The 26328-nt window shown below is 42.9% G+C and overlaps 1 protein-coding gene across 8 annotated transcripts in view; it reads left to right on the top strand.

Moving 5' to 3' along the window:
- The first annotated feature begins 5903 nt into the window (after positions 1-5903).
- Positions 5904-26328, top strand: part of HERC3 (HECT and RLD domain containing E3 ubiquitin protein ligase 3) — a 128986-nt gene continuing 108561 nt past the window's right edge. For 3 of the 8 annotated variants that reach the window (XM_045791782.2, XM_045791757.2, XM_045791807.2), the window contains exons 1-3: positions 5904-6058; positions 8475-8536; positions 18500-18767. In XM_045791782.2, the coding sequence (XP_045647738.1) occupies positions 18542-18767 (226 nt within the window). In that variant the 5' untranslated portion in view covers positions 5904-6058; positions 8475-8536; positions 18500-18541. Of the gene's footprint in view, positions 6059-6344; positions 6537-6855; positions 7003-8474; positions 8537-11521; positions 11630-18499; positions 18768-24543; positions 25878-26328 lie in introns of those variants that run through there. The other 5 variants (XM_087863992.1, XM_087863993.1, XM_045791764.2 and 2 more) reach the window with 5 other exon arrangements.

Below are 26328 nucleotides of genomic sequence, written 5' to 3'. Positions count from 1 at the left end.
CTACATGTAGGATTAAGACAAATGCTGGAGACCAATGGAAAGTTAAGTACCAGTTATCAGTTCCGTTTTATATAAACGGTAGCCATAAAGTTTGGAAACACGATACCATTTTATTATTTTTTTTACAGATTCATATTAAGATATTTTGTGTTATATTTTATATCAATTTTACAGACAGAATCCCTCTGATTACTTGCTTCTTTTGGAGTATGTTGAAGATAAAGCTTTAGTGTATGTGTGTGTGTATGTGTGTGTTTTAAGATTTTTCTTTATTTGAGAGACAGAGAGCAAGCACAAGCAGGGGGGAGGCAGAGGGAGAACCAGACTCCTTGCTGAGCAGGGAGCCCAATGCGGGCCTGACCTCAGGACCTTGGGATCATGACCTGAGCTGAAGGCCGACTCTTAACTGACTGAGCCACCCAGGCATCCCTTAAAGATATGTTTATTTATTTTTATTTATTTTTTCATGTTTTTCTATTACTCAGAATTATTGCATTTATGAAGTATTTCACAATCCAATTCCCAGTGTCGTAAGAGATGTTATGAAGCCAGTAAAGCCAAGGTCTACACCAGCAGTCATTAGTACAACTGTCAGACCAAAAAAAAAAAGGAAAAGTTTTTCAATAATTTAGCATTTTTCACTTTAACAACTTCTTTTTTTTGTTTATTCATGTTTTTTTATAATAATTTTTTATTATGTTATGTTAGTCACCATACAGTATATCCTTAGTTTTTGATGTAATGTTCCATGATTCATTATTTGCACATAACACCCAGTGCACCATGCAATATGTGTCCTCCTTAATACCCATCACTGGCCTATCCCAGTCCCCCACCCTCCTCCCCTCTAAAGTCCTCAGTTTGTTTCCCAGAGTCCATAGTCTCTCATGGTTCATTCCCCCTTCTGTTTACCCCCCCTTCATTCTTCCCTTCCTTCTCCTACAGATCTTCCTGCTATTTCTTATGGTCCATAAATGAGTGAAACCATATGATAATTGTCTTTCTCTGCTTGACTTATTTCACTTAGCATAATCTCCTCCAGTCCCGTCCATGTTGCTGCAAATGTTGGGTAATTGTTCTTTCTGATGGCTGAGTAATATTCCATTGTATATATGGACCACATCTTCTTAATCCAGTCATCTGTTGAAGGGCATCTCGGCTCCTTCCACAATTTAGCTATTGTGGACAATGCTGCTATGAACACTGGGGTGCATATAGCCCTTCTCTTCACTATGTCTGTATCTTTGGGGTAAATACCCAGTAGTGCAATTGCTGGATCATAGGGTAGCTCTATTTTTAACTTTTTAAGGGACCTCCACACTGTTTTCCAAAGTGGCTGTACCAACTTGCATTCCCACCAACAGTGTAAGAGGGATCCCCTTTCTCCACATCCTCTCCAACATTTATTGTTTCTTGCCTTGTCAATTTTTGCCATTCTAACTGGCATAAGGTGTTATCCCAATGTGGTTTTGATTTGAATTTCCCTGATGGCTAATGATTTTGAACGTATTTATTTATTTTTAAAGATCTTATTTACTTGAGAGAGAGAGAGCTAGTACTAGTGGGGGTAGTGGCAGGCAGAGGGAGAGGGGAAGCAGACTCCCCGCTGAGCAGGGAGCCCAACATGGGGCTCAATTTGAGGACCCTGGGATCACCACCTGAGCTGAAGGCAGACACTTAACTGACTGAGCCACCCAGGCACCCCAAGGTTTATTTGGTAAAAATGAGAGAAGTTAACTGAGACAGGACATCGAATATGCTTCTGCTATGATCGAGGAAAATGCGTTACTGCACCACATTCATTGCAACAGGAACTATGCATCGCCACAAGGAATAACACACTTAGCGTATCAGGTAATGCTATGGAACATAACATGTATGACGGTAAAGCAAGAAACCATTCATCATGCGTATTCACTTGCATTTCCTGAATTTATGGCCAAGTTTTAAAGCTGTCTAATACTGTTTTATGCATGCCCCTTTGTAATTCCATAGGGTCACTTTAGTTTTTCTAGGATATAATAAAATTCCTGAAATTTCATTTGACCCAGATTTAATCTTTAACTGGAAAGAAAAAGGGTTTTTCATTTCGATGATTTTATTTTGATTTGACACAAGTGAACTTCTGGAGAATTTGTTTTTGTTTGTTTGGTTTTTTTTTTCTTTCTTTCTTTCTTTTTTTTTTTTTGCATCTAGAAAGGTAAAACAGTTGCCTGATTTTGGGTGTTAAAATCTGTGCACACTGTGCAGCTACACAGCAACAGACACGCACTTTGCTGTGTTCCCCCAAGGACTTGTTTTATCAGCTCGGTCCTAGTCGTAGGTTGGATGCCACTTCCAAGGGTACAAGTTTTGGGACCTGTAAGAGGAGAAATTTTCATGAAAGATGTCACTTCCTAAAGACTTTATTGCATGCATCTTCAGGGAAAAACCAAAGCCCACCCTAAAGGCTTTCTTAGGAAATGCTCAACCATCCAATCTTTTAAAAATATTAATTCATATTAACCTATATGATATTACTGAGTTTCTTATATTTAAGGTAAGGTGGTTGTACTTCACCCAAATGGATTGATTTTTTAAAAATGCAAAATTAAACTATGAATAGTTTCAAGAAACACAGAGGAATAGTCATAAAGGCTATAAGCTCTTTGTAGTCAGGAATAATGCTTCTTATCTAGTAATACATATAGAAGACATTGACTAAATATTTAACAATTATTCGATTGATGGCAGTATTGATTTACCATGATATTTTTCTTCCAAGTTATTTTTCACATTAATAAATCAATGCTGGGTGTTATAGGACCGTTTTCAATAAGCTTAGATAATTTAGCCTGGGCATATATAGGCTTCTTGGGTAAACTGTATTAAACAACAAAAAACAGTGAAAACATGTAAAAAATATTTTACAACCAATTTTTCCTTTGAATATTGTCTACATGGACAAAATGAGTATCTTGGCGGGGGAGACCAAGAAACACCTTTGTCATTATGTCGCTTTACAGGGTGTGCACATATTGCCTATCAAATAATCAGTGTTTCCCTTTCCCAGAGGTGAAGACACTTATTCTTCAAAAGTATACCTGAAAGGCAGAATGTTGTGGCCAACCTATTCTTCCCCACAAGTTTGATCTGTCTCAGTTTACCAAGTTCATATATGTCCGCCGGGTAAGTAAGTTAAGCACAGAAAACAATAATCATTAAACAGTATTCCTACTGTACTGGGAATTTCTTTCAATTCAAAATAGGCCATGCATTTCAAAAAGTGAGCTGTAAAAAATGGGGCAAATGTGTATCTGTTCAGGTGGAAGTGTAGCAGCACTGGGTATCATCCCCTTGTCACTGGGGATTCCTCATCTGTCCAATGCTAGAGCTGGACCACATGATCCCTTCTGCCTGTCAAAGGTTATAGTTATAATTTATCACACCTCTTATTATTTATTTTTTGCTTTCCAATATTTTTTAATGTAAATTTTTAAAACACCCAGAGAAGTTGGAAGTAACATACCATGAACACCCATCTACCTACCATGTAGAGTCTATAATTAACATCCATCTCTCTATCCATCCTTCAATCCATCTTTTAAAATTTTTCAAAATAAGTTGCAGATATCAGACTACTTCCTCCTAAATATGTCGGTGTGCATAGCATTAACTGGAAGTCAATTTTGTTTACAGTTGTTTTTCAGGTTAAATCATTTATTTTTAACATGAATTTTTTTTTTCATAACGTTTATCATGGTTAGCAACTATGTAGTCCTTGGTATATTTATTTGTTAATGTTTGCCTCCCCCTTGAAGGCAACAGGGACTGTGCCATTTTGCTCAACAAGATATTCACAGGGGCTTGTATTACAGTAGATGCTCAATATACAGTATATTTGTTAGGGAACATAGGGGAAGACAGAAAGAAATGGATGGAACATGGAGCTATAGAAAAGCAAAGAAAAAGAAAACCATGGCCTCTCAAACCAGTTTAAATATCTGTTGTTAAGATTATTGTTGGTGCTGAGGCCATTTAAAGCCATTTTGGTAAATGGAGCAGGACATGCTCGCTAAGGAAATTGGCATTTTATGTTGGTTCAATTAAGAAAATAAAATGAAGTACTCTGAGTATCTTCACTGATTGTTCTGCATTTAAGTAAGTTCCTAGGGTTCAGCCCACCTCCAGGCTTGAGTCTTTCATAACCTTTTTTCCTCAAGATGAAATTTCATATGAAAACACTTAAGCCATGGGGCAAATATATTGACTTAAATGCTGATTGATTACAAACCTCATATTTGGCACATGAAAATAGAATCTCGTGCTCTCCTTCTCAACCATGGGGAACCTCCCACCCTACCATGACTCCTCTCTGGTTGTTCCCCCAGCTCCTTTTCTGATACCATTTCTAAACTGAGATTATTTCTTTGTGAGATATCTAGACTTCTGTGATACTGCATAAGGGAATCTTGTTACTCTTGTCCCCAGTGTTTGTTTTTTTTTTAAGATTTTTATTTATTTACTTGTCAGAGAGAGAGAGAGAGAGAGAGTACAAGCAGGGGGAGTGGCAGGCAGAGAGAAAAGCAGGCTCCCCACCGAGGAAGGAGCCAGATGCTCATGACCTGAGCCGAAGGCAGACACTTAACTGACTGAGCCACCCAGGCGTCCCATTCCCAGTGTTTCTAAAGGTGTCCAGTGTGATTCAAACTTCAAAGGCTGCAATTTTCTTAGATGACCTTAGCTACCTGATAATTTGAGATTTTGCTTTTCTTATCTCTCTTGTCCCAGGAGCATTTGACAACTTGCTTTATTTCATTGAGAGTTTGTAAGTTAGCCAACAATGACCCCTCTCCAGAATATACCACTCCTCAAAACTTTCTTTTTTTTTGGCTTGGTCAATCTATTAGATTTTCAGCACAGCTAACTGAAGGCTTGACCTGATTTGAACGTCCTTGGGAAGAATCTGGTCTCGAAGGACCTTTCCAGTTCAAATGACAGGTTACAGAAATTCATCCACTAGGAAAGCCAATCTTTTGGGTTAGAGTGGTACTTTCCCAGTGTGTTCTGCTTCTGTGCTTCCAATTTAAGGGGGGAGTGGGGGGACAACAGACACATGAACTCATCTCTGTGAGAATGTTTTCTTCAAAAGGACAAGGACCAAGGGAACTCTGAAAGCGCTGTGACCTTGGGGAGAAGAAAGCTCTGAAATTCAGTGCCAGGGAAAGTAGGGGAGGACCAACTTCTATCCATTAAAGAAGCCACATGGTGTCTTTCAGATGGTAAGATTTAAGATCTACTCAGTGACTTCTTTTCATGCTCCCGCAGCCCCCACTCTCCAGTCTCCCAAGCTCTCCTTGCTTCTGCAGCACCGCATCTCCTCTTCGACCCCCAACTCTCCAGGAGGGCCCAGGCAGTGCGGGCCTCTGCATTCCGACCTCCTTCCCGCCTCTCCCACCGCGCAGCCCCGCGTCTCGGCTCCGCTCTTCCTCCAGTCCTCCCAAGAGGCAGGAAACAGAAGACTGTCCACTGCGAAATAAAACGCTTGATAACTCACGCTCAGTTGCCACCCTCTAGATTTTCCTCCCGTGCTCAAGGCTTTTGGTCACCTCTGCATGAATATTAAGACCCAGAACCCAGAACCTGAAAAACCCACCGCTGATCAGTCCCGCTCGCTTCCCCTCAGTGAAAAGCAATCCAATTCCGGCGCGAACGCTGTGTGTCGAGCAGCCGGTTCCCGGCCGACACACATCCGCGCCGCGGTCCCCTCGCGGGGCCCGCGGGTCCTGTCACCTCGGGCTGCCCCCGCCTCCCTCCCGGGCCTGGGCCTCTCCCCGCCTCCCGCCCGCGGACCTCGCCGCCCCGCCTCCGGCTCCGCCGCGGCCGCCATTGGTGCGAGTCTGCCCCAGAAGGGCGCCCATTGGCCGGGTGGGAAGTCATTCGCCCAGCGCATTCCGCCGCCCGCAGGCTTGCGGGGAAACTTCCTTATTATTGTGACGCCGAAAACGGAGAAACCCCGAGCCTGGCCCGCGGGGCTGTCACAGTCGGAATCCCGAGCGGCGGCTCGGCAGCCGCCAAGGTACGCGGGTCGGGGGCCGGGGTTCCAGGGAAGAAGGCACCGCGGCGCTGCAGCCGCGCGACCGCCGCGTTCCGCGGGGCACGGCTGACAGCGCGCGGCTCCCGGAGGGGCTGCTGCGGCTGCAGGGCGCTCCCCGCGACGACCTGGAAGCCGGGCGCGCGGGGAGGTCGGGGCGCGGCGGCTGCAGCGCTTGCGGGGCGCTGGAGGCAAGCGGCGGGGCTGCGCCGGGGCCGGGAGCGCTAGGTGCCCTTCGGCTTCGCGCGCGCCTCCCTGGCGTTCTCGGGGCTTGCCCTCTGACCAAAAGAGCCCCCGCGCCCGGAAAGGCCGGAAGCAGCCTTAAAAATGGGAGCGCCCCCCACCCCAACTCGGCTGCGTGCAGACCAGGAGGAATTGCGACGCAGAAAGTCAAAAAGAGGATCCTCCCCTTCCTCCTCGCCTGGCCCTATTTGAATTCCGGGGCTCCGGTGACACCGTCGCGGTAAGGAACGCGGACGCTTCCCCGCGTAATGGGAGCCGGCGAGGCCTCCGCGTTTTGCGGGAACCCCGGCGACCGCGAGGAGTTTGCACTGAGGACGCGAGGCTCGGCGTCCGGGCTGACAGCGCCGGCGGGGCCGCGGCGCCCGGCACCACCCACCCCGCGGAGGCCGTACCCGGCTCGCCTAGCCCGAGTCCGCCTGCGGGGCGGAGCCGGGGCGAGGGTGTGTGTGGACACGTGTGTGTGCGTGTGTGTGTGTGCGTGTGTGTGTGTGCGGACACGTAAGTGCGTGGACGGGCGCGGGGGTGTCAGGAGCTGGGACGTTCGGGGGCAGGTGGCACTTTGAGTCATTTGTAAACGCGTGGAGTGGGCAAACAGGACAAGTGACAGAGAAGAGCCTGTGTAACCTGAAACAGATGAGCCAGGGAGCGCGGTAGAACAGCACCTAAAGCAGCTGTGCAGATTCGGGGTATGCACCGCGGCCCCGGGGAATGTGTATTTGAACTTTGCTTTTGGTCTATCATGGTTTTGGGCTGTGTTCTGGTTACATTGTTCTTTAGCTTTTAAATCAGCCCCACTAGGAAGTACCTTGAATTCATAGCTAAGCAAGCCTTTCAGGATTTTGCTTGCATTCGTTACACACGGAATGCTTTAGCAAAGACGATTCGAGAGCTCTCTTCCATTTTTGTATGTCTTCTGGCTCCTTCCACAAATAGGAAGCTATTTCTAGAACCTTTCATTTGATGATTTGATAACATCAAGTGAGCTGATTTTTAACTCCAGACTGAGAAGAAAGAAAAGTGAAATAAAATGAGGATTGGCAGCCTTTTTAAATGCAGTGACTCTGGAGAGAGATGTCTTGTTTTAGTAGGCAGATTATTCTGAAGCTCTTTCGTCTTATACTTTATTTTGCCCTGGGAGAAAGGGGAATGGCATTATAAATCAGAAAAGGGAAGTAATATATTTGACCTCCTTTAAAACAAAATAGATGAATTACACATTATTGCTTGACCACACTAAGGCTAGGAACCTTCTGGAGAAAGTATGCAGGAATCAAGGAGGAAGGCTCTCAGCCTCTTTGGCAAAACTCCTTTGGCGTGTAAAAAAGAAACGGTTGATTAGCATACAGTTTTACTTATTCTGTAAGTTGGGTTTTTATTTTTGAAAAAAGAAATAGCGATTCTAAAATATTCCAAATGGTGTGGGGAGTCGTTGGTGATAGCATTTCATTCTGAGTAACAAATTTAAATTTCTTAAGATATGCATAAGGATTAAAAAGATTTTTAAAAACATGAGAGTTGCTCTTGTCCTGGAAATACAAGATAGTTTTGCTGCAGTTTCAGAAGTAAGAGTAATATTCTCCAAATTGAATGGGATTTTCTACATAAAAAGATAGAAATAAAGTTATGACGATAATACATTAAAATTATGGAGGACTTTTTCTTTTGAGAGACTTAAGGTGCCTTTCAGATAGTCTCATCTTGTTTTGCATGAAAGAGGATGTGGTGATGACAGGAATGAAAGAGAAAGTGTTCAAAACAGTTCTGGCAAAATTATAATGTATGTGGCACATGGAAAAAATGGAGGAAAATAGACAAAATTGAATTATTTTTCAAAATTTTCTTTTTTTAACCTAAATGGGAGATTTAAAAATAATTTTATTTTTCCTTTGTATTTACTGCAGACGCCAGTAATTTTTTAAGGTGCCATCTGTGTCTCAGGTTCCCTTTTAGAGGTGACATCTTTGTAGTTGGTTAGAGGTTATCTTATTGGTATTTAACCAAACTCCAGTCTTCAGGTGCAGTTACTGGGGATCATTTAAGCTTGCATAATATAAAGATGTATTTATTTTTAGAAGTTTACTTCTCATTTTCTTTTCAGTAACATGAAAGTACTTTGTAGCACTGGGCTAATGTTAATTATGATTTCTTTAACCTGCAGGTCTTCAAGGTGAGGGAAAGCAGTTCTGGCTTCTAGTACAAATGCCAAGGGTGTGACCTGTGGTGAGTTACCTAATTTCTCTGAATCCAGTGTCCTCATCTTGTACATGGAGATAATATCTAACTCACAGAATTGACAATTAAACAAGATAAACTCTGTAAAGGACTCACGTTAGTATAGCTGCCTAGAAAGGGACCTTAACAAATCCTTAATGACTTCCCTCTGCTGTGATGTAGTGAAGAGAACAAGGTGAGCCCAAGAAGTAGGAGACCTAGTTTCTGGTCTCTGCTTCAACCACTTCTCAGAGGACCAAAGTTACTTGGCCTCGGAAGGCTTCAGCTGCCATTAAAATGAGGTTAGGAATGTAAGTCTCTTGCCTAGAGGTTGGATCAAATCAAATGGACTTTTACGGTCTTTTTAATAAGATGACCCCTTTGATGCTATAACTCTGTTCTCTTTAGACATTTACCACATTTGGAAATAGTACTTATTGGTGTCGGGGGTATGTGTTTCTGTGTGTGAACCAGTAACTGGAATAATGTTATTATAAGTCAGGGTGAATATGGAGGAAAGTCTGGCTATCTGTGAGATTGTTTCATTTATCTCTCCCCCGTCTCTGGCTAACATAGGTTCTGTTTGCCTATAAATATGGCTGGTGATTTAGCTAATATAAGCTCGGTAACTGTAGGCAGTTTCTTTAAACATTTGTTTGCAAAATTGGTGAAGGGGTGGAACTTGGCTTCATTTTGTTTGCGAGATGGTAGCACATCATGTTTAAGAGCATGAACTTTGGAGTCTAGACGAGATTTGAATCCTGCCTTTGCCACTTACTAAGTTTCTATTTTATTTTATTTTATTTATTTATTTTTTTAAAAAGATTTTATTTATTTATTTGACAGAGATACAGACAGCTAGCGAGAGAGGGAACACAAGCAGGGGGAGTGGGAGAGGAAGAAGCGGGCTCATAGCGGAGGAGCCTGATGTGGGGCTCAATCCCAGAACGCCGGGATCACGCCCTGAGCCGAAGGCAGACGCTTAACCACTGTGCCACCCAGGCGCCCCTAAGTTTCTATTTTAACTGCTTATTTACATGTAGCGTCTTGGGCACTTAACCTTGCTAAGCCTTGAAGTTATTGTAAAGGGCAAACTAAATAATCCATGTAAAGTTTTTAACAAGACTCAGACACGTAGGAGGCTTGCAGTGATAGTAACTATTTTTCTTTATTTAGCAAGTATTTATTGAGCCCCTACTGTGGGGCAGACTCTTCTCTAAGGATTGGGAAATGAACAAAAGAGGCTCAGTCCCCCCTTCACAGAGCTTACTTTCCTGAACTCTAGCATGCCAGTGATACTGAGAAACACCACCCTTTAATGACTGCTTCAATTGTAGAAGGCATTCTACTTTCAGATCTGCTAAAACGTGGTGCGAGGAGGGCACGTTTTAGAATGGAGGAAATACGATATTATTTTTTGTCACTGCATAGGGAATGTTTCTGTTGTAGTACCTGGAAAACAAAACTGTTAACAAACTTAAGTTCTGGGAGTGCTGGATTTCCCTGGTTTGGGTTCAGGTCACTAGGGCACTTACCAAGCAGCTGCTGGGCTCCTGCACTTTGCTGAGAACTGGAAACACAGAGATGAGCGAAACCTATCCCCGCCATGGAGAAGCTCCCAGTCTGTGCAGGGGTGGAGAATTGGTGGACGAGATGCAAGAAGCAGCAACACTACCTCAATAGTACTTTTCAGTTTCTTTTATTGTGAAGTACTTGTAGGCATAAGACGATATACATAATATGTAGGCTAAGAAGCAGCAGTAAAAGGAAAGAAGCAGAACATGAGCCATGCTATCGGAGCTCCCATTGTGCTCTTTACACATCGTACCCTCCAATTCTCTTGGCTCCATAATCATTACCTTGTATTTTGTATTTATCTTTTTTTTTTTTTTTTTTGCTTTTCTTCATAGCTTTGCCACCACTAATGTTTTTATCTACAAATACTTGTTATACTTGTGTTCGGACTTTGTAAGAATTCGTCGTTCTCTAAATTCTTCTGTAACATTTTCCCCCCTCAACAAGATTTAGCTTCACTGGTGCTTGTAGAGTGCATTTATTTTTGACTGCTGTGCCAGAGTTTATCCATTTTCTTATTGATGGACATTTGGGTTGTCTTTGTTTTACCGATTTCAAACAGTGCCGACGTGGACATCCTTGTGCATATATCTTAAGGTACATGTCCATGGGGTTCTTGCTTCATTGTACAATAAGATAGCCACTAGCCATATATGACTTGCATTAAAATTAAAAATAATTTCAGTCCCTAAGTTGCATTAGCCACATTTCAAGTGCTCAATAACTATGTGTGGCTAGTGGCTACCATACTGGACAGTGTAGATATGTAACATTTCCATCTTTGCAGAAAGTTCAGTTTCCAGGTTTCATTCCTCTTTGTATCTCCAGTTCTCGGCATGGTGGAGGAGCCCCGTAGGTGCTTGGTACCTTGGATTGCATTGGTCGGTTGTCTGTGTAGGAGTGAAATTGCCGTGCTGTGGGCTAGTCACATCTTCACCTTCACTGGGTAATGCCAGCTTGTTTCCCAAAGTGGTTATGTCAGTTTACACTCCCACCAGCTGTGTGTAAGAGTCCTGGTTGCTCCATATTTTTGACTTGGCACCATCAGGCTTTTCAGTTCTTGCCAGGCTGGTCAAGTGTCTTTTGAAGGCAGCCCACGGTTTACACAGACAGCCGAGAGATCATTCTAGCTTCACAGGGCCCAGCACCAGGTAGTGAAGAACGTACCACCCATAATGGGACCATCTGGGGAGGGATAGAAATGGTTCCTGTGCTGGCTAACAGAGTCAGAGAACCAAAGTCCCGCGGAAGTGAAGGAGAGAGAGAAAGCCGCAAGGAGCGGATTCTTATGATTGAAAACTTCTCTTTGCTTTCTGTGCCATTTCTGTCTGGTAGTAACATTTTTAACAATAGAGCATGTCATCCGAATGAATCTTCTTTGTTACTGGAGTTAATTCTGCATTTGAATTTTGGCTCCAGATTTATTTCAAGCTTGGATTTGGGGAGCGCCTGCAGAGCCCTGAAGTCTTGCACATTGTCTTTTCCCAGTGTTGAACAAGATCCCCCTTCCCCCCATACACCATGCAGGTAATGGCTTCTAAGCTTGTTTGAAAGGATGCTTATCCCTAGTATAAATGAGATTAGAAGTCCTGCCCAAGTGTTATTTAGGTTTCAGTGACTTTCAGACAAGGAGTAAGAATCAGTTGTTAGGCTGCTGTGTGCATAGTCTGATTAATAAGACAAAGTTTAGGAATTACAGCTTATCGTTTGGCATTCAATTTACTAGGACTGATCAAAAGAGCTTTATCTGCCCCCACCCAGAATTTAAAAGAAAAGACATGCGGAAAAACTTTCTCCTAGCAACCTCGAATCCCCTTCATGAAAGTTAGGACAGATGGTGGTAGTGCTGCTTTGCTGTGGCACCAAATGGGTGGAACATAGCTAATGCTAACCACGGGGAGGAAGAAAGGAGTCAGACCCCCAGCCTCCTTTGGGGGCTGTCCTGTTTGCTGAGGGTCTCAGGGAAGAGCGCTGGGACTAGGGAGTATCAATGATACAGCAGTTGACATTTATTGGTCACTTAGTACTGTATGTTGGGCATCGTGCTAAGCACTCTTCTCCCCATTGTAGAGAAGCAGGAAACAATGGCTAAATATCTTCCCCACGGGTTCACAGCTAGCATGTGGTTAATTCAGGCTTGCACTTTAGTCCTTTTGACCCTTAAACCCTTCTGAGATTGTCCTGAATCTTTGACCAAAAACAGATGAGGAGAAGGGCTGGGAAAAGTACCAGGTGTGACATGGAGGGAACAGAATGTCTTCCTTCCTTTTGCTTTGTGATGGGGAAATAAGGCAGGAAAAGGAGGGGCTGGGACTGCAGTGGCTGGCGTAGGTGCAGAGCCAGGGTGCGGTCCCGTGTTCTTCTGCAGCACTGTTCATGACTGTGCTCTGCAAGGGAGGGAGAGATTCCACTCCTCTAGGAGCAAGGGAGAGACGGTGAGTGAGGAAGAATGGGGGGGAGGACCTGGGAGAGCAAAATGCCAGGTGATGAAGAACATTGCTGAAGCTAGACCTTAAGTTCATGGATGCCAGTCGCTTCTAGATTTGGGGGTTCTTCTAGAGTGTACTTTTAAGTGAAAGCTGCCTTAACGGCTGCTTCTCTGCACTGCACTGGACTTCTCTCCTGAAAGCTGGAGGATTTCAGCGCCTCCTGCTATGGTTTTGGCAGAGCATCGTGATGACCTAGATCACATTTCTAATTAGGGTTTTTAATCCATTCATGGGAATACATTTTATTTGTGATTCCTCTTTCGTTACTTCTCCTAGTAAGTAGTTGTTATTTGACTACTTGAAAATTCCATGACTATAACTCAGGTGGGAAGGATTTTTGAAGTTTTCTTGAACAATAGTTCTATTTGTCTTTTTTGAAGTAGATGGTAGTTAAATCAGGATGAGGCCACACATCAGGCTGCTTACTCAGGCTTGCAGTTGGCCAGAGCACCCAGAGTTCGGATGACTCTCAAGGACTGACTCATGCTAGACAGACTTACAAGAAGCTAATACATCCAGGATGCCAAATTAATAACGAGAAGTAGAAATGCCAAGAAGGCTGGGACATTTGGGTCAGCTGGTCACGGTGTTCTTTCCCTGTAGTAGAAGCTGCCTTGGAAACCAAGTTATTTAAGGTTGCTTGTTAATCATGGAAGCTAAGTGAGGCAAGCGGCTGGTTGAATTTAATGACTAATATGATGGAGTCTGATCTATCCATCTCCACTATTGGGCAGTGATTACTTAGCATTTCTCATAGGTTGACTGGTAACGGTACCCTTTCTCTCTGGATGGTGCTGGAGACATTGGGAAGTTCTGACCCTTTGGCTGTCCATTTTCTACGTTCCTTTTAGATGGCATAATGGTCATGAGCACAGACCCTGGGCTTAAATCCTAACTCTGCCATTGCCTAATTGTGTGATTTAGTCAAGTCCCTTCATTCTCTGTCGTATTCTCTTTTTCTTTATCCTTTTTTTTTTTGGTTCCACTTTTTTTCATTTATGAGTTAGACGTGATAATAGCAGCACCTACCTCATAGAAGATGAAATGAGTTGCTGTCTGTGAAGCACATAGAAAAAGTGCCAGACTCAGAATAAGCTCAAATTAAGTCTTACCTGCTGTGATTATTAATAATGTAAGTATTAATATTATCAGTCAGGAATTTTTTTTTAATTTCAAGTGACAAATCCAATTTGAACGATCTTAAACAAACAAAAAAGGGAGATTCAGACTATATGCAGTTGATTTTTGTTATTTGTGATAGTAATGTCCTCCAGAGCCGCTGCAAACACTGAGTTAGTGAATACTGAGCTACGGCCCCTCTAGAAATACGGGATTAGTTAGGTTCCCGCTGAGAGTCTGGGCTCTGCCAATCCGTATGGAGCCTTGTTTTGTGTGTGTTTTATGTGTATTTCTGTTTAGACGCCCAGTTATAATATATATTTTTTACAAATGATTAGTTGTATACAGTATTTCTTTATGACAAAACCCTAGCCAAGAGGGTTTTTAACATTTTTCCAATCCTCAGTCATGCGACAGTACGTGTCTTTGGCTTTCGGCCTGCCAGCAGTGCTGTCCACCACACACCATAATCGTCTCGTGAATCCACAGATCCAGCTACTTTTCCGTCTTTTCTGTGGCTGCATCATGCACTGTAGATGTTACTTCAGCACCTTCCACAGCCACCACGTGTACAGATCAGTGAATTTCTTCTTCCTTTTCTTCGCTATGTCCCGTCGATTCATTAACATTGAACACACAGCCAGCAGCACTATACCTCACGTGTGAGTGAAGCTAACCTGAGTGAACGTATCTTCTCTGTGAGGCACAGCACGCCTTGTACTTAGGAACATGAGGCAGCACCAGCGCTGTGCTTGGGGACACTTTATTTATTTATTTATTTTTAAATGATTTTTTATTATATTGTGTTAGTCACCATACAGTACATCCCGGATTCCGATGTAAAGTTCGATGATTCGTTAGTTGCGTATAACACCCTGTGCACCATGCAATACGTGCCCTCCTTACTACCCATCACCGGTCTATCCTAACCCCCCACCCCCCTCCCCTCTGAGGCCCTCAGTTTGTTTCTCATAGTCCATAGTCTCTCATGTTTGGGGGCACTTTAAATAGCAAAATCACCAACAAAAACTATCAGGATCCGAAAAGTGTGGCACTAAGTAGATGGCAGAAAGACCACTTACTTACAGTGTGAGCGTTGAAACGAGAAGGCAGAGCGTCCTCTTGTTCGACTTTGGCTGGGAACGTGCGTGTAGGGTGACTCAGATTTTTCACCTCTCTGCCCCTATCTGAGAATGACTGCCGAGATGCTCCAAGTATTGCTCTTGGGGTACAAATAAATTTGACTGAGCAGGTAAATTCACATGCATGGAGTCCACAAAGAATGAGGAGCAGCTGCAGTTAGAAGAGTGAAGGTGGTGGTGCTGGCACCAGGCAAGAGGGGGTCCCCTGCTAAGCAACATTACTGGGACTCGTTCTGTCTCTTGTCTTTGAAACTTTATGGCTGGGAAAGTCACAATGTCTTACAGGCATCCTCGTGTGGCGGGGAACAGAGCTTCCAGCAGCCTCAGTTATCCTTCAGATGCAAGAGGCAGTCTTCCTTTAGAGCTCCAGTGAGCTTCATGGGGAGGGGCTCTGGCTCCCTTGGGAGTGTGAACCTAACCCTGAGCTAATCACAGTGGCTTAGGGGGCGTTCTCTGATGGGTTTGCTGTCTCGTGTCTGTGGCTTAGGGGTGGTGGGCTTAGGGCTCTGGCATGGTGGGTGTCATGTGTATGGCTTGTGGGTTGTTTTTTTTTTTTTAAGATTTTATTTATTAATTTATTTTACAGAGAGAGAGAGAGAACATGAACAAACAGGGGGAGCAGCGGAGGCGGTGGGAGAAGCAGACTCCCCGCTGAGGAGGGAGCCTGATGCTGGGCTCTGTCCCAGGACCCTGAGATCATGACCTGAGCTGAAGGCAGACACTTAACTGACTGAGCCACCCAGGCACCCACGGAGGAGTGTTCTTTGATTGGCTTGGCCAGGGTCACGCTTACCCTTGTGCAAGAGAGTGGCATGTTTGTTACTAGATGAAGAGGGACTTCGGGACATCAATTAAAAAAAGCAGTTGATAACACCCTTGAGGAATTTTTTAAAACTAGTCTTTATTATTCAGAAAGATTGTGTCACACTGAGGTGCAGCTTTCTTTTATGTTAAGCGGGTTTCAGCCATGCCCCCTCCCCCCGTCTTATTGATGAGTAGTGTTCCTTGTATGAATATACTGCAGTCTGTTTATCCAGCTTCCTGTTGATGGACATTTGGGTTGTTGCCATTTTTGTTTAGCATGAATAAAGCCGCTGTGAGTATTGTTTCTAGATCTTTTTTGCAGACATACAATCATAGCTTCTTGGTGTCATATTTTTAGACGCACTGTTTGTACTTGGCTGGTTAAGGGGATGGCTTAATGCTACAGCTGCCTAATCTCAGCCATTATCTCTTAATTCTGACTAGTTTCACTCTCAGAGGGCAACTTTATTTTCAACTTCGCAGGGCATCCTGTGTTGTATCCCGACCACAGTTAGTCATTCTGCAAGTAATTTTTGGTTCTTGCTCCTGTAGGTGACCTGCTTGGGTGATAGTGTGGCCCAGTGGATAAGACTGTGGACATTGGCATCAGGCCTAGATTAGTAGCCTGGTTCTGATGCCTTCTAGCTGTGTGACCTTGGGCATGCTTCTCAGTGTCTCTGAGGCTTGCTTTATCTAAAAATGAAGCTAAAAATAGTACTTATGGCACAGGGTTGTTGTGAAGATGAAATAACGATGTAAAATGCTTATTAGCACAGCAACGTTGTATAGTAAGCTCTATGATGCTGCTTATGTAATTATTGGTAGGCGGGATAAGACAAATTCATGGAGGGGCGCTTGGGTGGCACAGCGGTTAAGCGTCTGCCTTCGGCTCAGGGCGTGATCCTAGCGTTATGGGATCGAGCCCCACATCAGGCTCTTCCACTATGAGCCTGCTTCTTCCTCTCCCACTCCCCCTGCTTGTGTTCCCTCTCTCGCTGGCTGTCTCTATCTCTGTCGAATGAATAAATAAATAAAATCTTTAAAAAAAAAAAGACAAATTCATGGAACATTAAAAATGACAAAGGAAGTTGGTTGGGAAAATTAAATTACGAAAAGATTATGTGATTTTGCTGGTCTTTTAAATATATATATCCTACCCCCCTGCATCCGTTTGTGTTTTATCTCACCTCCCTTTGTAATTAACTCAAAGAATAACAGTTAAGCTTAATGTCCTTTTAGTTGGAGAGTCTAGACAAGGAATAAAAATCTTGGGAAGAAACAACTTTTTGGTTAAGAAAGCATCTTGAGATTCAGTTTTATATTTTATTTTGGGTTTTCCATGCCTTCCTAAAAGCCTTAAGAGCTCAAAGAATAAGTCAGATAACATTACCATAGGTAGCGAAATAATATTCTGTGGTGTGGAAGTACCCCATTTTGTTTATCCATTCATCAATTGATAGGTATTTGGATTTATTTCTGCCTTTTGATATTACGAGTAATGCTGCTATGAACATTCATGTACAAGTTTATTTTTTTTTTAAAGATTTATTAGAGAGAGACAGCATGCTTGCACGCAAGCACGAGGCGTGAGGAGGGGCAGAGGGACAAGCAGACTCCCTGCTCAGCAGGGAGCCTGACAGGGGGCTCCATCTCAAGAACTTGAGGTCATGACCTGAGCCAAAGTCAGACGCTTTACTGACTGAGCCACCCAGGCACCCCTTGCAAATATATGTCCCTTTTGTGTGGACATGTATTTGCAAATCTCTTGGATATCTACCTCAGAGTGAAATTGCCAGATCACATGATAGCTATATATTTAGGCTTTTGACGAAGTGCCAGAATGTTTCCCAAAGGACCTGCACATTTTTACGTTCCCCCCAGCAGCATAGAAGGCTCCACTTTCTCCACATCCTCACCAACACTTGTCACTATCTGTCCTTTCTGATTATAGCCATCCTAGTGAGTGTGAACTGGTGGAACGTGATGAGATTTTGTTTTTGTTTGTATGAGAGGGAAGCATAAATTTCTAAAAAGTGGTGAAACTTTGGGTTGGAGTCAGCAGTGATCAGCCAAAAGTTGATTGAATAGGTGCTAAATCAAAGAGGTGTGTTATACTGTGGTCCCTATTTAAGGGTGTTAAGATCTGGCTGAGGAGTTAAGTTATAAGATACAGAGAAAGTCTCCAATCAAGGCAATACAGATGTGTCAGAGGGATGCAGGCTAACTGTGGCTGGAATGATCCCTAGAGGCTTTTAGGTAGGTAGTGAAGTTTGACTCTGATATGTAAGGATATGTAAGAAGAAATGGCAGAGAAGATAACATTTTCCCATTTTCGTTTTTTTTTTAATTTAATTTTAATTTTTATTATTATGTTTTGTTTCAAGAGGTGAATTATTACTATCCAAGCTAACAGTGGGTTACCTAAAGGAGTTAATTAATTCAAAAAATTTTAAAACATAAAATAAGCAGAAAACTCAAAAGGAGCAAGAAGAAAGGACAAGATGAAGTTAGGAGGGTAATTTCCAGACTGTTATTCCCGTAATGGTTTGCAAAGATTGTTTCAGCGAATCTCCTGTACTCGGAGTTCCTTATCAGTGATCTAAAGGTCACATTCTGTCTATGTTCACTATTCGTTTATACAAACAAAATTTGTTTAGAAATGTTTTTTTTTAAACTCCTGCTGAAACAAAAATAGCGTCATTACTATAAATGATATTAATACGTATTATTTTGAGATGCAAGGTATCTGAAGAATATTAGGGGGAGTGTTCTTTTTAAAATTGATTACATTTATTACTTAAAAGTGACTTTCTCTGACCTCTTTTTTCTAATCTTTTTTACAGAACTCTCTTCTAGGCTACATGACTCCCTGAAGGATCAGAACAATGTTATGTTGGGGATATTGGTCTCTGGGCCAACCTGGGATCAGCACCAACCTGCAAGGGATTGTGGCTGAGCCACAGGTGTGTGGATTCATATCTGACAGAAGCGTCAAGGAAGTGGCCTGTGGAGGAAACCACTCCGTGTTCCTGCTGGAGGATGGGGAAGTTTACACCTGCGGTTTGAACACCAAGGGGCAGCTGGGCCACGAGAGGGAAGGAAATAAGCCAGGTGAGCACACCTAGTCCTCCTCCGTGATTGGTGAGAAAGGCTGAGGAAAGGGGAGAGCGAATTGAAGATTACCTCACTGAGTGTTTATCTTTCAAGAGGCTCTGACCTGGTGCAGGGACCCCTTATTGTTTGGAACTTTTGTGTTCAAGTCTTTTTGTCAGAAAACCAGACTTTTCCTTTTTCGTCTTACTAGATACTATGTGTCGTATCATTGGCCAGGGGAGGGAGGTTGGTGAGTCAGTTCAGAGCTAGAGAGATTTTCCCCGGTAATCGAGTGCTAAGACACTGTGACTGTTTTGTGGGTTTGTAACCCTCACATAGTCAATATCAGAGCCATTTTCACCTAATTTTTCCTCCTAATTGCGTGTTCGTTCACCAGTTTTGGCAACATGCTTTCGTTTGGTGTTTTGGGCTAAGCACTGTGTGGGTGTGAAGAGATAAGTGAACGGGAGGTAGTGATGATGTGGCACCAGGGACCCCCTGCGGAAGGATGTGTGAAGTAAGTTGAAGAATATGCTGGAGGGAGCCGGGGAGCAGGATCCATTTTGCCTTTGGGGGTCAAGGAGGAAGCATAGTAGGACTTCAGCAAGTGTGTGTGTGTACGCATGGGGCAGGAACACTCAGCTTATTGCACACACCTGAGTGTCCCCTATGATTTTTTTTTTTTTTTTTAAGGCATGACTGTCAAGGTGCCATCCTTGTACAGGGAATGTTGAATATGGGGCAAGACTGGTGATGGGGGGTGAAAGGTGCTGTATATATATTTAAAGTCCATTGATTTCAATTTATTTTCTTCCCACTTTTTCTGTGTGAGTTTGACCTTGGGTATATATGTAGTATGAATCTATGAGGTACTTTCTCAGTCTTGGATTTTGGAGTAGTAGTGATGATGTTTAAATGGGTCTCCTTTTGGTGAGACGTGATAAGGTAGGGTCTTCAGTTGTGACCATGTTGTGTTTTTCACACTAACATGGATGTGTGTCATTTTGTTTGTTACTTGTTCTTTTTTATTCAATCCAAATCAAGCAAAGACATGGAAGCTTCTTTAAAGAACAGCCTTGCTGTTTTTTTCTAGATAATTTTACTCCTTTGTGTTTATCTAGGAGGGTCAGTTTGGCATCAGGATGAGCTAAATTTTTTCCACAGTTTTTTTCTAGATAATTTTACTCTTTTGTGTTTATCTAGGAAGGTCAGTTTGGCACCAGGATGAGCTAAAATTTTCCCATGACACACTGTCTCCCTCCTTTCTCATATTTATTCCCTCCCATAGCAAGTGGTTGTGTTTCATAGTTCGCCTGCCCAAATGTCACTATGAATTTATAAATAACTAATTTGACCATTGGATAAAGGGCCGTAGGGTTGGTCTTAAGCAAAATTATGAAGTATGTGATGTATGATTTGTGAGCTCCTTCCCCATTCTTCTCCTCCGGGTTCCCTCATTGGAGCCCTCTCTAAGACACCCCATCAGGCCTGCTCACCCAAAGCAAATCCCAATGTTCTTCCAGGGCTTTCCTAACATGTGGGCCCTGGACTCTTGGGATTTCAAGGAAGGCATTTGTAGCATGGGCCGTATGTATGCATACCTTTATATGTACAATGCATCTGATACTATAGGTTTTCAACTGTTAGTAGATTCTGTTATTCATTAAAATAAAAATTCGGTAGTGGTGCTACCAATTCATAATTGATTTAGTAAATCCTATCCATTATGTGTTTTACCAATTAATATAAAAGTATAATATGTAGGAAGGCTTTTGATTTCTAAAAATGGTTTGCGTTTTTTTTGGAAAAGGGTAAAAACCAAGGTCTTCTTTCCCTTCCTTCTATTAAAACTCACTTGTATCTTACATGAAACTCTGGTTCTGTTTCCACAAGTGAAAGCCAGTATCTAACAATTAATGCCTAGAGAGGGATTCATGGCAAGTTGCAGTCCAACAGCTTGCTCCTTCCTGTGGGAATGCATATGTTCAGCCAGGACTTAGAGACATTTAAGGCCCACTTCGTACCAATGATCCTTGAAGTATTTGTCCTCACCCTAGCCAGCCTTTGAAGGGAGGATTTTGGGGACCAGGAGGAGATCTTTCCAGAACTGCAGAGAGAACACAGGGTGAGGTCTGGAGTCGGACAAACCTGGTGTAGGTGTTACCTGTCTCTATTTCTTTTTTTTTTTTTTTTAAGATTTTATTTATTTATTTGAGAGAGAGAGACAGCCAGCGAGAGAGGGAACACAGGCAGGGGGAGTGGGAGAGGAAGAAGCAGGCTCATAGCGGAGGAGCCTGATGTGGGGCTCGATCCCATAACGCCGGGATCACGCCCTGAGCTGAAGGCAGACGCTTAACCGCTGTGCCACCCAGGCGCCCCACCTGTCTCTATTTCTGAGCTCAGTCCCCTCTCCTGTGAAAGGAGACTTCCTCTTGTAGTGTAGCTCATGATGCGGTAGCTTCAAATGGTGAAGACGACTCAGCAGAGTTACCTGTGGCCTGTGAAGGCTGCCCTGCTCTCCCCTCCTGTCTGTCTGCTCTGTGACACTGCCCTTTGTCTCAGAACCGGGGCGGAGAGGATTCAACCTGGGGTGGCAGGTGAGAAAGGAAACAGAAAGCTTGCAGTCCAATGGATAGCAAAGACCTGTGGGAGGCGCCATGGTGAGCGCATCTCAGTGCAATGTGACATCGTTCCAGCGGAGCCTCCTGACAGCTCCGTGGCGCTAGTGGTGGGTGGTTTGTGGGCTCTGGGAGTGAGTGAGCAGGAGCAGTCCCTGCTTCCGCAGGCACACTGGGTCAGGCCAACACCTCAGCCTGCAGCTGCTCCCTGTACGCAAGGCTGAGGGATTGCAAGAGACTTGAGCGAGAGGTGCGTCAAGAAGGCTCTTGCATTCAACCACAGACTCCATGCTTGTAATCTAAATTTGTAATAAGCAAGGCTCTCGTGTAAATTACCATAGATTCCAGAAACTTCTGTGGTTGGTTAAGCTTGTCTGTTAATTATAAACTCCATAGCAGCTGTGAAATAGTGCCTCTTTGAATGGAAAGATTATGTGGGTGGGCACCTCCCTCTCTTTTAACTTTTTTTCATTGGTAGGTGTGTTCTAAATTGGGGACCATTTGAGTTTATTTTTAATGACTGGGAAAAAGAGAATGAGCTTGTTTTCTCCATGTGTTTATTGAGAACTGTGACCTGGAGCACTGCTAGGCGGGGAGGCAGGGGGGATGTCAGTGACAGACCCTGTTTCAGGTAGCCTGTGCTGGTCCTGGCCCGCAGGAATGCCACTCCCAAGTAACCCCTGTGCTGTCTAGGGAGGGAACTTGATAGAAGACCACTTTCTCAGTGGGCAGGTTTGTGATTTCAGTTCAACATCATTGTCCAGACCAAAGGACTTTGTAGTGTGAAGGATTGAAAAGAGTGAGGGGAAGGAAAGGTGGAAGAAGATGGGGTAGGGGATGCATGGGGATGAGACTCTTCTGTCAGGACACGTGCCTTGAGTCTGACTGCCAGTTGATCAGTTTATACACATTGCCTCTAATTGGCAAGGTGCACAAACTCATTTTTTTTTTTTGGAGGAATCCTATACCTGTGACATAGCAGTGGTATAAAGCATTCCACGATGATTTTAAAGGGCGGCTTTTTTTTCTCCTTGAGAACATCTAATAGTTACTTACTGCTTTTGCTGTACCTGAGGCCACTGTGCTTTTCTTGTACTCTCATTTCTCTTCTTAGTACTGATCTTATGTGACCAACTTCGTGCGTGTCTCTGTGTGTGATGGGGAGAGGGCATTTCAAGGACACATCAAATACTGAAACTGCTTGTTATAAAGGTCCGATATTTTCCCAGCGTATTGGGCAGCCTGGGGTTCTAGGTTAGGTGTCTCTGTGACTCATTTATTTGTGCTTTGGCCAAAGGCAAAGAGCACTGTGATTCCCAGAAGCATTTTTTATGGGCAGAATATCAAAGTCACATCTAAACTCAATGTCCGGCTTATAAAAAAACAACAAAAACCCAGTTGGATTATAACCGTTTTGTATATTCCTCTCCCACATGACTTTTCTCTTCTTCATTCTCCCCATCACATTGTGATTATCAGCCTTACCTCTCCTCTAAAATCAGGGATAGTTTCAGAGATGAGAGCATTGTAGGATTATTACTAACAAATTTTCTCATGTTTTTGCCCATGAATTCATCTCATAATTTCTGAAGACATAGAGTTACACACAAGGAAGACTTGTGTGCCTCCCCTCCTTTTTTAACTTTAATTTTTAGTTTTTTTCCTTTTTTAATAAAGTAAGCAAAACATGAGTTTTTCCCCCAAATTATGACTTTTTATAAGTGACTAAACTATAACTGAATATTAAGCACATCTTGAAATGTTTTGTTCACCTAAAATAGAAACTGGTTGGCCATAGAAAAAAATTCAAGAATTTTACCTTAGTTTATTCTGCTTCCTTATTCCCACTCCACCCAGCCACATTGTCAGCACTGTGTTCTTCAGCCAAACCCACGGGTCTCCTCTCCCCATGCATACTCTGATTTTTCATATTGGGATTTTAGCATCAGCTAATCCTTGTGTTATTAGGCACGTCTGAATTTATGTTAACCTCTTCTAACCTTTCTATTTTGAGTAGGCAAGAACTGTGGTAGGTGCAATTATTTAACTTCACTATGTTAAATTTTTAAAATTCTGCATTGACATTCCAGGAAACCTTTTCACAGGAAACCTCAAGGGTAACCATTTATAAGCAGACTCTAACATTTCTGTGCAACCCTGTTTGATTCATATCTATGATTGGTTCCTTTTCCTTCCTCCTGAGTTAGTTTCTCACTTTCTTGCAGGTAATTTAATCCAATTCACATTCACATTTTGTATTCAACCTAAGCGTTTCCATAATGCCCGTCACCATATGTAACAGCTCTCCCGCTGTTTGATACATGAGGTTTATAAAGCAGAATATCTCAAAAGCATCAATTACCAGAGCTGTGGTTGCTGCTAACCCTGGTAGAAGTAACACTTTCAACTAGCTTATCAAGTTCTTCTCGGGCATCTGAAGGACGAGGTAACTCTGTCATGTTAATCAGCTTTGGCCGAAAAGCAAACTAGCTGAGCAAAAGGAAATGGAAGACATCCTGTAATGACTTCCTATTACCGAAGTGCATGTTTCTATGGCTTTACTCTGATATAAAAGGCAGAAGGTACCATGGGAAATGTTCAGATCTCAACATTGCACTGTTAGGAGCTCCATCCCTTCCTCATTAGGGGTGGCAGGTGGTCCAGGAGGCTGCACAACCCTTTCTTTTTTTTTTTCTTTTTTTTTTTTTTTTAAGAATTTATTTATTTATTTGACAGAGATAGAGACAGCCAGCGAGAGAGGGAACACAAGCAGGGGGAGCGGGAGAGGAAGAAGCAGGCTCATAGCAGAGGAGCCTGATGTGGGGCTCGATCCCAGAACGCCGGGATCACGCCCTGAGCCAAAGGCAGACGCTTAACCGCCGTGCCACCCAGGCGCCCCTGCACAACCCTTTCTGATGATGATGACCATCAAACCCTATGGGATGTGGTGACTCTTCTTAGCCGAGTGGACAGCTTTCTAGTTCAGAGGCCTGGAGCTCCGGAGCCAATGTCATTTAATAATTTTATTTTCTGGGGTGGGTCATCAAAAGTTATTTTTCCTGTCTGTACTCAGCCTCCTTTCTTTAAAGATACTTGAAAGTTTTAGAAAATACGTACTTATTAATGAGCCTATTCTTTATTTTTAAAATTTTTTAAAGATTTAAAAAATTTTATTATTTATCCGACAGAGAGAGAGAGAGCACACAAGCAGGGGGAGCAGCAGGCAGAGGGAGAAGCAGGCTCCCCGCTGAGCAGGAAGTCCGATGAGGGGCTTGATCCCAGGTCCCTGGGATCATGACCTGAGCCGAAGGCAGATGCTTAACCGACTGAGCCACCCAGGCACCTGTGCATATTCTTTAACATGAAGTGTTATTTGTGACTTTTAAAAATTTGCAGCGTTAAAAAAATTTGCAGTGTTCCTTCTAAGTAACTAATAGTGGTTTGCACTGTGATACAAGAGACTCAGTTCATTTGTTAATTGTAGAAGTGGTTAACTGTAGGTGTTATAATCTCTCTTACTCTGGATGTGCTTGACATTTTTAAGCTGATTAATCTTCATGATAGTTCTATAAAGTAGGTCAGTGTTATCATCCCAGGTATATGTAAAGGAGAACAGGAAAGGGAGCTGAGTGTCAGTTTTCCTTGGGTGCTGACAGTTTGGTTTTAGTAATCCTAGAATTTTGTCAATGGACATCTTTTTAACCTCAGGCTGCTTGGAAAAGCACAATAGAATTTTATTCTTAAACTGTTTTTTTTCTTTATTCCTTACAAAAGAAACAAAAGGATATAAACTTGGCCACCAAGAAGCTTGTATTCTTTTATTTATTGGTTAAATGCCAGATATACTCAAGGTGTTTTGATTAAAGGTATGGAGAAACAATTAATTCCCTTTTCATCTTTAGAACATCAGGTGACTGCCAGCCTGGTCTCTTATGCTCTTTTGACTGCCAGATATTCTGGGGGGAAAAACACACATGATAATTCATATCTCAGGCTGATATATTTTGTTTTGCCTTGCAATTTGCCTCTTGTTCTTTGTTCCTTTATTTCCTTGAATTATTTACTTCTTATCATTCAGTCATTGATTCAGCAGATGTTTACTGAGTGACTAAACTACTAGGTTCCTCATTTGTTGCAGTTACCATCAGAACACAATGCAGTTAGTGCGGATCCTACCTTTTGGGAGCTTACAGGCTAGGTGGGCATGTAAGATGTGTTCCTGTGGTTCCTGTAAAGATTACATAATCCAGTTCACTGTGTGCTTGGCAAGCGACCAGGGTCCTAAGTGTGTCAAAATAAGAGTTGTAGTGAAGAGTCGGGTCTAAGTCAGGTTGCCCACAGTGCTATACTCACACTTCTCACAGATGTCGTCTTTTACAACCACACACATACAAAGTTCAAGTTTATCTTAGGTTTGTGAGCTTGTGGGAGGAGTGGAATCTAGCAGTTCGGAGAAGGGGCAGCTTTGGAAATGGTGTAATTCTCCAGGGATTTTCCATGACGTTAGTGGGTAAGTCCACTCTTTACTTCTGAATTTTTGTGTTGCAGTAACAGTTTTGTCATTTTGATGATCTCTGGTACACCTTGGTGATCTGTGATCTTGATGGATCTAGAATAGGTAGAATGTTTTTAGGAAATGTATCAGTTTGGATGGTGTATGTCTATTCAGCTGGCATTTTACAGTTCTTCAAGCTACTGGAATCTGAGTGAATACCCTTGCATAGCATGTAATGTTGAAATCTTTGGTAACTCTCCAGCAGATACACTGTCTCCTATCCTTGCGGATTTTGGATTACTTTTTCACTCATTTTAAGACATAGATTGCAATTTCTATTACAAGTATTAAATGACTCATAGCAGTTGAAATTGTTATTGTGAGTGATTTTAATTTGGAGTGTTAGCTAATTATGGAGGCAGTATAATGAATAAGAGTGTGGACTCTGGAGCCAGACTTCCTGTAT

This window comes from Ursus americanus, chromosome 8, assembly GCF_024610735.1.
Source record: "Ursus americanus isolate L20-20 chromosome 8, mUrsAme1.1.p, whole genome shotgun sequence".
NCBI lineage: Eukaryota > Metazoa > Chordata > Mammalia > Carnivora > Ursidae > Ursus > Ursus americanus.
Note: the sequence above shows the minus strand (reverse complement) of the source record. Positions and strands in the feature narration are given on the sequence as shown.